The sequence below is a fragment of the Sarcophilus harrisii genome, chromosome 1 (genome assembly GCF_902635505.1).
Source record: "Sarcophilus harrisii chromosome 1, mSarHar1.11, whole genome shotgun sequence".
Taxonomy (NCBI): Eukaryota; Metazoa; Chordata; class Mammalia; order Dasyuromorphia; family Dasyuridae; genus Sarcophilus; species Sarcophilus harrisii.
In genome coordinates this window covers 667,841,891-667,853,905 of record NC_045426.1, presented here as the reverse complement: position 1 = coordinate 667,853,905, position 12,015 = coordinate 667,841,891, and the positions used below count along the sequence as shown (strand labels likewise).

General features: G+C 55.7%; 1 protein-coding gene across 1 annotated transcript; it reads left to right on the top strand.

Annotated features, from left to right (window-relative positions):
* The first annotated feature begins 4,210 nt into the window (after nt 1-4,210).
* On the top strand, nt 4,211-9,402 carry TMEM59L (transmembrane protein 59 like). Its single transcript, XM_031948188.1, has 9 exons — nt 4,211-4,333; nt 4,713-4,997; nt 5,238-5,343; nt 5,673-5,812; nt 6,581-6,733; nt 7,016-7,091; nt 7,426-7,522; nt 8,097-8,214; nt 8,557-9,402. Exons 2-9 carry the CDS (start codon nt 4,833-4,835, stop codon nt 8,704-8,706), a joined length of 1,005 nt encoding a protein of 334 aa, XP_031804048.1. The 5' UTR covers nt 4,211-4,333; nt 4,713-4,832; the 3' UTR covers nt 8,707-9,402.
* The last annotated feature ends 2,613 nt before the right edge of the window (nt 9,403-12,015 follow it).

The window sequence follows — 12,015 nt, the reverse complement described above, 5'->3', positions numbered from 1 at the left end:
TCACTCATTTCAACAAATATTTATTAAATGACCACTTTGTACTGATTCTGAATATATAAAGACGAAATCCAAAGAGATCCTTGTCATTAAGGAGCTTACATTCCACTGAGGAGAAATACAGGAAAAGTGAAGGGGGAGGGCATCAACAACTGGGAGAGGAGCTAGATTTCATCCAAAAGTGGTCAGGGGGAGTGATCCCTGAACCCTAGAAAAGGCATTTAATAAATGCTTGAGATAATTATACTCTATACAATGAAGGGGTTGAACTGAATGGCTTCCCAAGGTCTCCCCCATTGTGATATTCTGCAGTCTAAGGGTCCTCCCGGCTCTGACACTCTGTGTTTTAAAACCTCTTCTGGCTCTGACAGTCTATGCTCTTCAAGTTCCTGTTAGGTCTGCCATTCTGTTATTTTACAGCCCCTTCCAACTTTGACGATTTGTTCAGGGAACTCTTCCAGGTCTGACATTTCAAATTCTGAGAGCCTAAGTGGATTCAACATTCTGTATTCACAAAGTCCTCCCCACTCTGTTGAGAAACAAATATTTTAAGGAGCACCATTCAATAACGTTTAATGTATCACCTAAAATGTATACATTTATTAACCAGGTACACTGTGGGCATGAAGAAGCTGGATAGATTGTGTGTTCATAAATCTCAAACTTTATAGGATAATATACTGGCAGATACCTTAAGGGTCACTTAAGCCTAATCTCATTTTATATCTTGAGGGCAAGAAAAGTTTCATTTCTTTCTTTTTCTTTCTTTCTTTTTCTTTCTTTCTTTTTCTTTCTTTCTTTCTTTCTTTCTTTCTTTCTTTCTTTCTTTCTTTCTTTCTTTCTTTCTTTCTTTCTTTCTTTCTTTCTTTCTTTTTTTTTTTTGGTATACCCAGCTCCCATTACAGTTCTTGGCACATAGTAGGTGCTGAATAAATGTTCACTGATTGATGAGGAAAGGGAGGCTCAGAGAAGGTGACTAGCCCGAATTTGGAGGCCTCTCTCTGCAAGCCCATTTTCAGTATCAGCTATCTTTAAAAAGGCATTAGTTTTTCCCAAATGGTCTGGGCAAAAAGAGTTTTTCCTGCCTCTTCTCACCTGGGCTTCTACTTACTATGCTACACCCCTGCAGCACTAAGTAATATTTAAGTACTCTGGGATCCCTCTATCTGTCCAGTTCCTTGTTCTAGGATCTGACAGCTACATACTAGCAAGGTTTCTGAAACGTTTTTTATCTTCCTGAAGATGAGCTGGGTGTTTCAGTGGATAGAGCACCGGGCTTGGAGCTCAGACCTGGATTCGAATATGACTCAGACACTTACTAGCTGGCCAAATTACTTAATCCTGTTTCCCTCAGTTTCCCTATCTGTAAAAGGAATTACAGAAGGAAATGGCAAACCACTCCAGTAATCTTTGCCAAGAAAATCCCAGATGGGGTCAGGAAGAGTAGGTTCTGAATCCAAAGAACAACAGTCCTCTCCCCCACGACTTAAACTCATCTAGATAAAGCGGTCGATAATCACTCTTAGCCAATCCCTGCCCCCAATACCGAGGTTCTTGCAGCTTTTCTTCACCCAAAGCGGGTTTACCACAACCCGCCGCAGTTAATGACTTTTCGTTATGCTCTGGGTTGTCCTCGGCCAGATCTCCAGTGACCTAGAACAGTCTGGGGCTGGGAGTGTGGGTGGGTAGGGGATTTCGACCTCCGAGCCTGTAGTTTAACTCCTCCCTCCTCGCTGAACCCAGGGAGTGGAAGAAATTCCTCAAATATTGACCCAAGTCCTCGAAGCCTGGGCCCCGGTTAGGAGGAATTCGCCTCCCCCGCCTCCCACCCAGAGGTCCTGCCCATTTCTCGCCAGCCTTGCCCCAGAGGGGGGTCATATCTGGCTCCAGACCTTGGTCCGAGGAGCCAGGATCCGGCGGGATTTCGGGAAAGGGCCAGAACGCCCAGCCCCCTTTTGCCAGGGTCCTGGGTCTTCCAAAAGCGCAAACCCCTTGATTCAGCTGAGCCGGTGGAGAAAGAGGCTAGGCCTGGGGGTGATCAGACGCGTTCGAGTGACCCTAAGCCAGTCTACCCCTCCCTCCGGGCAGTTAGACCGGTGGTTAGACCGAAAGGTCTCTGGCCCTAAGAGATTCTTGTGTTTCTGTGCCGAGGAAGGCCCAGCGCTCCAGGGCTGGCCAGGGACAGCTCGCAGGGCACCAGCTTCAGCTTCTCTCTTTGGGAAAGTCCCGCCAGGCTCCTTAAGCCTTTAAATCGTCTCCCAGACCCGGCGGATACCGCGGAGCCATGAGCTCTCTCCGGTGGAGGCTCTTCCTATTATGGGATTAGGACCGAGGTTAGGTTCCCGAGAGTTAGGCTCTTTAGCGGTTCTCGCAGATCGAGAGAGCCCTAGGGGGCCCTGCGGCGGAGGAGGGTGCAACCAAGAGGCCGGAGGGTGAGGGGACGTGTTGGGAGACTACGTGCGTTTGGGAGGCGCAAAACTGTTGGAGGCCCCGCACGGGGGGTGGAGGTTGAGTTCCTCTCGCTTCATCCCGGGCCCTCGCCCCACCTAGAGTCCCGGAGAGAAGAGGAGCTCTAAGTGGGCAGGTAAGGTGGAAGTGTACTTCAGGCGGTCTCTGCTCCCGCCATACTTCCCCTCCAGTCCTCCCCGCCCACTACCTCCTCTCCGACCTCACGACTCCCTTTCACTCCTTAAGCCGATTGCCCGAGGGCTGGGTCAGTGGCGCCGCTGTGGTGTTAGGGCCCCGGCCTCCACCCCCTGCCCCCGGGTATCAGCGCTCTAGCCTGGAGGAGAGGGAGTGAGGGAGGCCGGACGCTGACGCTGGACAAAGAGTGGCTTGTCCAGATCCTGGAGTCTGCTCTCCCAGAGGGTGACATCAACTTTAGGCTAGGGCCGGGGTGGGAAGGGGCGGGAAGGAGACACCCAGGCTTTTCCCGGATGGCATGAATGTGTCTTCCCGACGCAGCCCTAGGGACACGTGCAATTGTGTCCTGGATATCCCTCTGGAAGCACAACCCCGAGGTTATTACCCCGGAAAGAGCCCAGTGGCCAGGGACCCAAAAGCAGCCTCGGTTCTGGAGTTCCGGAGCCGTCGGGGAACAGTCTTTGCGCAAAGCTGATAGGGTCTTCTTCTCCCGAAGGACCTAGTGGCCCCCAACCCTGCTTCAGCTCAGAAACGGGCGAGGCGCCCCTGGGGGTAGGAAGTGGGAGGGGGGTAAGGGGCGGCGCAGAAGAAACTTTCCCTCTTAAGCCCCTGAGGAATGTCGGCGGATTTCCTGAAATCCGACCCCGAGGCCGCGCAGCGCTCCCCTGCCCCCTTCACCTGGACTAGCTCTCAGGGTGGGGTGGGGGGTGGGGAGCGATGATTTGGGAAAGGGAGACGGTTGCTGGCCAGAGGGGAGGCAGCTGCTGCGGCTGCCAAGGGGAAAGGAGAGCTCACCTGAGCCCAGGACCACGGAATTTAGGGTCCCTTTCGCTGCTCCCCACCCACTTTTCGATCCACATTTGACCAGTCCGGGAACCAGAGAAACTGAGGCGGGCAACATGGGAACGCTTCTTCAACGCCTTCTCCAGACGCTGTACTCCAATCACAGGGACTGGGAGGGGGTGCCTGAAAGGGAGCGCTGTTTGGGGGCGCTCCTCCAGTTCTTAGTTGCTCCACCGTCTCCGAGCTGATGATGAGAAGAACAGGGGGAGGCCGCGAGCCCTGGGGAGGCCGAGGGCCATGTAGCTCCTGATCCCGCTCCCCGCCGCTTTGGGGCTAGACAGGAGACCAAAGCCAGATGTGCGGGCTTGCAGGTTACATTCCAGCTGCGCCCGACACAGCCGCGGCTGATTAAGCCATCTGGGGACTGGGCGGGGGGAGATGAAAGGCGGGAGCTGGGCTGGGGGAGGGGGTAGTACACCCGGGCTCCCGCTTGAAGCCTGTCCCTTTTCTCCCCCCCCCACCTTCTCCGCTCCTCTCTTTTTCCTCTTAAAAAGGCACCTCTGGAGGCCTCTGACCTGGGGCATCTTTGAATATAAGAGTCAGAAGTCTTGCCCCCAAGATCAAGGGGCAACACCTGCGCACGTGGCCGATTGGAGAATCCCTTTGGCTCCGGGGAACAGCCCAGAAAGGGGCTGGAAGGCCCCTGTCCAGCTCTGCCTGATCTGGGACCACCTAGTCCGGTTCTGGGGCTCTCACATCAGACGGCCCTACACCGTCCGGGAGCTTCTCTTTCCCGGGGGAGGGAAGGAGGCGTGAAGGGAGCTTCCTTTGGGAAGTGCTCCTCAGTGCTAGGGACGGGGAAGACCGCCCGCTTCCTAGAGTCCAGGGCCAGTTCAGGACAAATTGCAAGGTACAGATACCGTTGGGTATGGTGGAGGAAGTAAAAAAGAATCCCCTTGGGGCGAAATGTCCCTGACCCTCGCTCCTCTCTCTCCCTGATCTCAATTTGTCATATTACCCCACCCATTCATCCGACTTGGGGGTTCAAGGCACAGCCAAGAGACGTCCTCGGGCCCTGGTCCCCTCCCTCTTCTCCTAGCGTTTCGCTGTTCTTCTGGAGGCAGCAATGGAAACCCGCGGCTTCACATGGAGGAGCATAAATGACACGCCCCCGGCCCCAAGAGGGGCTCCTAAACTGCTTTCTAGCCTCCTCGTTTCCTCCAAATTCTTTACCTCCCGGTTCCTGTTCTCCATCTCTCCCCCCCCCCCCCCCCCCCACTGTCTCCCAGGCTCCCTTGCTCAGGGACGATGACGTCACACCCCAGCCCCCCGCGCGCCCCTCACTGAGCTGCTGGTTCTGTCTCCGGTCAGACCCCACGCGCCCCCGGACCCCGATCCCCGCGCTCGCCATGGCTGGCGCTGAGGTCCTGATGCTACTCCTGCTGCTGCACCCCGGGCTGCCGCCGACTGCCACGGCCGCCGGGGGGGACCCGTTCGCGCAGCAGCTGGGCCCCACCAGCTCGTGCCAGCTGCAGTGCAGCCTCTGGACTCCTCGCGCGGGGGCGGCGGTGCAGGTGAGAGGCGCGGGGCTGGGTAAGGACCAGGGCCCCCGTCCCCACCCCCGGCCGCGCGCCGGGTTGCAGGCCCTGACGGTGGGGCGGGAGCGCGTCCCCTTCCCCCATCCCCCCAGCTCCGCGTTTGCGGTGGGAGGTCAGGGCGGAGCCGGGCCGGGGGCAGCGCTGGTCCCGGGCCCATCCGGCCCCCGCGGCCCCGGCGGGCTCGGGCGCCCCTTTCACCCTTCTTGTTGCCCAAAGGAGGAGCTGCAGAACGCCTGCGCCCGGGGCTGCCGCCTCTTCGCCATCTGCCGCTTTGTGACGGGCAGCACCGAGGCCAACGTCACCCTGGCCGAGTGCAAAGCAGGTGATGAAGGCTGGGGGGGGGGGGGGGGGGGGGGGGGGGGGGGGGGGGGGGGGCGCCAGGAGCGGGGAAGGAAAGGAGCGGAAGCCTCCTGGCCCGGCTGCGGCGCAGCGGAAGCCGCCCGAGGGAGGTCACTGCCGGTGGGATGGGGTGACCTCGGGCAACTCCGTGCTTTCTGAAGGCCGCGGTTCTGGAAACAAAGGAGGGCGTGGGAGAGGGGCGCCCCGAGTTTCCCCCAGTCCCGGGGAGCCCGGGGAGCGCCAGACCGGGGAGGGAGGCTGGGAGGCGCAGACGGAGCGGCCCCTGAGAATCGTCCCCGTTCCCTCCCGAAGCCTGTCTGCAGGCCTATGACCGGGCTCCAGAGCAGCTGGCCTGCACTGAAGGATGCTTGAGGCAGATGCCCGGCGCCCCGAGGCCTTCCTTCCCGCCGCTCCCGACACCTTCGCCGTCCCCTCCACCCGAGTACCATAAGGTGGGAAGGCAGGTCGCTTCCGCCCCAGGGTGCAGGGGGAGGGGACCCGCAGAGACAGCTGGAAGTCCAGATCTGCTATAATGGCCAAGCACTTCCTGGGGACCTCGGTGTCCCCATCTGTAAAATGGACTGTGCATAGGAAGCCCTTAGCGCTTTCATTTCTGACATTGGAGAGGGATGTCTCTCCCAGCTTCGCTTTGGGCTCATAACGTCTGACTCCCATCTTCCCTTCAGTTTTCAGTCAGTCCCGGCAGGAGGGTTTCTTCTGCCCCCACCCCTCCCCCAGTATCTATTCCCCCCTTTATCCCCATGAATTACAGACCTCCGCAGCTCTGCTATGGTAACAGGCTTCCAGTTGCCCTCTCTGCCTCCCATCCCAATCAAACAGGCTGCTAACATAACAAGCATTGTACCAAGCCCTGTTCTGCTCACTCTCTGTGGCTCCTCCTGGACTTCAGGAGAAAGTTTATGGTCCCCAATTTGGGAGTTTGATACAATCTTCCTTTCTCGTCTATACTCTTCCAACTTCCTTGTATATGTCCAGCGTTTCAGCCCCCCCCCCCCCCCCCCCCCAGGTTTTCTGCCCAAGAGAGAGAGAGAGAGAGAGAGATGTCTATAGCTATCTCTATATATCTTGCATATCCCGAAGGCCCAGCTCAGCTCCTCTCTCCTCTAAAAAGCCTGTCCTATTTAGGAGCTTGCATAATTGGCACCATGATGATCTGGTGATGTTTGTCTCCTTTTCCTCCCTCCCTCCCCATAATCTAGGGACAGAGACCAGTGCCTCCACCCGACACCATCTCAGTGATGGAGGTCTTATCCAACCTGTGTAATAAGTTGATCAGCTCAGCCCAAAGCTTCATCTCTTCCACTTGGACCTATTACCTACAGGCAGATAATGGGAAGATGGTAGTTTTCCAGGTGAGAGTGGAGAGAAAATAGGTGGTGAGCTCCCCATCCTCAGGTATCCAAACAATGGCCGAACACCCGTATGAATGACGTAGAAGGGGGTTTCAGGGTTAGCTGCTCTTTAATGTCCCTCTTGACTCAGATCCTGTGATTTTAGAGTGGGGAGAGATCTCACTGGGAGGCTGGGTATGTGTTCAGCCAACGGTTCGTGGGAGGGTATGTTTAGAGCCTCAGGCCCGCTCGGCTGTGGCCCTCTGATCAGTATTCCCGGCCCGTCTTTTCCCTCCTGGCTAGTCACAGCCTGAGATGGAAGCGCCCTCGTCTGAAGGAACTCAAAAGCACGCCGAGAGGGCCGAGGAGCTTCACTCAGGTGAGAAATAGAGGCACCTCTCCCCGTCCCTCCCAGAGCCCTCCCTTAAATCCAGGTCCCTTGCAAGTCATCACTCCCTGATGTCACGATCCTCCTGGGAAGGAAGGACAAACAACAATTCTCTTGAGAGCAAAGGAGGCAGAGGCTGTGGGATCCGGCTGTTGTCCAGACAATTGCTTGCTCGCAGCCGCCTGCTCTGCCAGGTCCCGCTTCCCAGAACCTCCAGCCTCATCACCCAGAGTCTAAGGCTCTGGGTTCTAGAACTTGGGTCTCCACATGAGATTGAGTGTCAGACGGAGGAATCCAGTATCACTCACCCTTTTTGCTGTCCTAGGTCTTAAAGAGAAAAAAATGAAGATTAAAGACAAGATGTCCCAGGAGACCTCCACCGGGCCGCAGCCAGAACACAACTTCCTGGGCTGCATGTCCAAGTGGGTACAGGGCTTTAGGGGGGGACCCCTCTTCCTGGGCTTCAGTTTATTCATCTATCAGAACAAGGGACTTGAACTAGATGTCCTCAGAGGCCCCTTCCTCAGTCATGGTTATAGCTCAAAGAAGCCAAGAGCTCTGGTTTCAGATCCTGGCTCTTTCGTTTACTATCTTTTTGACTTTGGACAAATAATTTGACTTCTCTGATCCTCATCTCTTATCTAAAAAATAGGGCTACTCTGGTCACTCGGAGTTGGGGGGAAAGTGAGTTATCATGTTGCCCCGACTCTCCCCTTAGACATGGTCTGTGACCTGTCTTCACCTATTCCCCATGATTAATTGGGGACTGACTTATTTCAGGCTCCCTCCCTTGATTGATAGTTATCTCTTCCCCAAGTTTATAGAATATTTTATTCAAGTACCTTGCTCAAAGGAGTTACCCTTGGGCCCCCCAGTCCACCAAGGGGATCGAGCCAGAGCCTCAGCTTGTTGTTGATCTGACAGAAAAGGGCCAGGCCTTCCCCCTGTTCACAACCTTGAATGAGTCAGTGCCATCTTTGGGGGGCTGGGGTACAGGCGCTCTGGGCTGCCCAAGTGGATCCTGGCCTCCTGCCTGCTCTTCTCGGTGCTTGTCATGCTGTGGCTCAGCTGTGCCAGTCTTGTGACTGCACCGGACCAGCATATCCGGAACCAGGTATGTGGGCTTGGGGGGGGGAGATACTGAGTGGGCTTCCCGACACTCTTCTCTCCTCCCAGAGGTCCCAGCCATAGTCTTTCTCATGCCCAGGATTTTCCTCCCATTCCTCCCCCCCCAACCTGGGTTTCTCCTCTTCTCCCCTCGCCTTTGAACCCTAGGATTCCTGATGTAGAAGTTCCCTCTGAGAAAGTTGAGTGCAGCCCCCTCCCCAGTGTAGGATCCATGGCAGGGGGACATCTCTGCTCTCCGAGGAGGGGGAGTTCGTCATCTCCTGAGGCCACTTGGTCTCCTCCCCACCCTGAGGATTCTGTTCTCTTCCTTTCCTCCCCACCCCCACAGCCCCTGAGCATCTCTGGGGAGAAGAACTACCTGGACGAGCTGGAGTGGCCCTTGGCTCCGGCTCCTGCCCCCATGGTATCTGTCACTGTGGAGTCTCGGGAAGCTGGCTCCTTGCCCATAAAGGTGGGAATGGACCTTACGGCTCTGTAAATCCCTGGAGCTGGAGTTGTCCCTTTCTGCAGACATCCGCCCACAGAAGCCTCAGTGATAAGGGAGAGGGAGAGATTTGGGGCTCCCATCCCTCTGGGCCATGAGGACAGCTCCCCTCCACTCGGCCACCTGGTCCCCCCTGGGTCTGGAAATGTTCCCCTACTGAACCTCCAGGAATAATCCCCCCATAGCCCCCTCTTCTCCAGTGCCTGCTGTTCAGGGATGTGTAGGTGTGAATGGGGGGGGGGGTTTGGTCTGAGTTGGGATAGGACTGGAAGAGGGTCTTGGCTTCCTGCTCCCCTCCCCTCCTTTCCCCTTTAGTCATCCCACATTACTCCCAGCCCAGTGTAGCTCAGCATGTGAGCTTTGGCCCAGTCCTCCTCCCTTTCCCACCCCTCGCCACTCACCCAAAGGGCATCTGGACCCAGTCAAAGCTGATTTCCCTTCCCATTCCCTTCTCCCTTCCTTCCAGTCTAGATTAATTTATTATTATTTTCTAACTTGTGACCTTCTGCCCTTCTCCCGTTCTCTTGGGCTAGGCTTAATTGGGGGAGGGGACAAGTTCTTGGGACCCCCCCCCAACCTCCCAATCTCTACCAGTCAGTGACACCAGAAGCTGGCTAAGGCTGGCAGTGGGTGGGGGCAGTGGCTGGGGTGAGAGGAATAATAGGGAGTGAATAAAATCTTTATAACTGACATTTTGAGTCCAGAATTTGTGGTCTGTGGTGTGTGTGTGTCTGCCTGGGCCATGAGGCCGGGGAGTTAGGGAACAAAGGCACCAAGAGGAGAATTTCCAATGTTCGGGAATGACTCCTTCCCATCGACCTTTCTGGCTTAAACCCTAAATATTCAGCCCATGGCGTGGCTTGGGGAGGGAGGGGGAGACAGGCTGGAGTTGCTCAGAAAGGTCATCTAGCCCTCTGGGCCGGGAAAGGCAAGGAGCAAGCTTGTGCCCTCAAGGAGCTTCCGGTCTCATGGGAAAGGGATGGAGGCAGTCTCTGGGGAAAGGGCTGGGAGGGAAAATGCTTCCTTCTGATCCATGATGTGGGGGCCCCTTTCTGGACCCCAGTTCTGGAGAGAAAGGGTGTTTCCTTGTTTTGTGTCACTTCCCCCCTGGGGGGTTTGCCCCAGGAGGGAGGGTCTCTTGGGGTGGCAGTTGGCATTGAGTGCCTTGACCAGGGTCGCATTGGTAGTTGGTGTCCGGGGCTCCTCCCGAGGCAAGGGCTGGTCTGTCTGCACCCCTGACTACTCCTGGGATCCATGTAAGCCACACTTTCCCACCATCTGCTTAGGAGGCAGGAGGAGCCAGCGTAGAGCCTGGGGTCCATCTGGCAGCAGAGGAACAAGAGGGGGAAATGATCCACACAAGATCACGTGGCCAGTAAATGACAGAACCGGGGTCCCTTGACTGCAAATCCGATTCTTTATCCAGTCGAGGAAGGGCAGCTGCTCCTGTGGGGAGAATTGAGGACACACAAACTCTAGTCCCAGCCCCACTCTCTCTCCCCACCCCCCACTCGATATCAGTTTCTCTATCTGTAAAATGACAAGATTGCATTAGGTGAGCTCTGTGTTCTCTTCCACCTAAAATGTTTTGCTTGCCTTGGGGACAGATTGGAGCAACTGGGGAGGCTTAACTCGGAGAACACTTGGTGAGGGGGTAGGGGGAACATTATAGCTATTTTCAGAATCTGAAGGGCTGGCGTGTGGAGTGAAAGGTTTAGACTCATTCTGCCTGGTCTCAGAGGGAGAAATGAGCAGTGGGGGTGGGGGGAGGGCGGGGGTGGTACAAAGAGAGAGGCTCTGGGAAAGGAGAGCTGTCCAGAGTGAAAGGGGCTACCTGCCGAAGTAGTGAGCTGACTGTTCCTGGAGGGGTTCAGCTAGAGGCTGAATAGTGCAGAACCCTGACCTCCTGGGTTCTAAGCTCCCCCCAGCCCTGAATCCCGTGTTCTAAGGGCCCTCCCAGCTCTGACTTCCTGGGTTCTAAGGTCCTCCCAGCCCTGACCTCCCGGGTTCTAAGGGCCCTCCCAGCTCTGACATCCTGGGTTCTAAGGGCCCTCCCAGCCCTGACCTCCTGGGTTCTAAGGGCCCTCCCACCTCTGACCTCCTGGACTCTAAGGGTCCTCCCAGCTCTGACATCCTGGGTTCTAAGGACCCTCCAAGCTCTTGACATCCTGGGTTCTAGGGCCCTCCCAGCTCTGACCTCCTGTGTTTTTTATTCTAAGGTGTTTTTTCTCTTTGACATTCTTTGAACTATGTTCTAGAAGTTTTGGACATAATTCTGAACCATCTCTGTTGAAGGAACTCCTGGATGACCACCTCTGGTGCCTTCTAACCCTGGAGGGGAGACTGAAGCTGAATGACTCAGCTGTCCTTGGTCATCCTTGTGTGTGGGGGGGTGGGGGACACAATAGGCAGAGACGACTCCTCTTCCTCCCTTACTCCCCTCCTTCCCTTCCCCCTCCAGGCGGCGCCTGCAATATTTCTGGGAAAGTCTATCTGTCCCTTCCTCCGGCTCCCACAAAGGCTTAATATGCAATAGTGGGTGGTGGGTGTTGTGGCCATGGGCTGGGAATGCCCAGTGTGTCTGCATGATGTGGGAGTTGTCATGGTAACAGAAGGCTTGATTCCAAGGCAGATCAGCAGAGATGAGGTCCCAAGGGGAGGAGCAGACGGGGCCTAAGGGAATCCGGGCCGTTCCCAGCTGGGGATTTTCAGGCACAGACCAGCAGGTGAAGGGCAGACGCCCTCCCCCGAGATCCTCAGGGTGCCAGGAAAGTGAGAAACGGAGTGAATCTGGCAGGGAATGGAAAGACTATCTCCCATTGCAGCTGAGAGCTCCAGTGTGGAAATCCAGGCCCCCGAGTTCTAATCCTGACGTCGCCATTTGCCCCTGGACGGCAGCTGATGCTCTTTGTTCCTCTCTGGATCCCACTGGTTTCATCTTAAAACAAGGAAGTCAGGCTAGAGGACCCTGAAGGTTTTTTCTGAGTCCGAATTCTCAGATGCCATGTAAGCAAACCCCTGTGCAGATGCACCCCTCAAACTGACGGGCAGGCTCCCCCCGGAAAAGCCCCCGGACCAGCTTGCACAGACTCACGCAGATGACCTGTAGGTGTGGGGGGTGTGTACCCGCGCACCAAGGAACACAAGTGGAGACACACAGGGAGTCACAAACATTAATTAATTGTTAATTTAAACTTAAAAATTAAGTGGCAAAATTAATGTTTGTAAACAAGCACTGTGTGAACAAGGCATAAAGAACAGGAAGAATACTTTCAGAGTTATATTTTACAAATATTGTTTGAT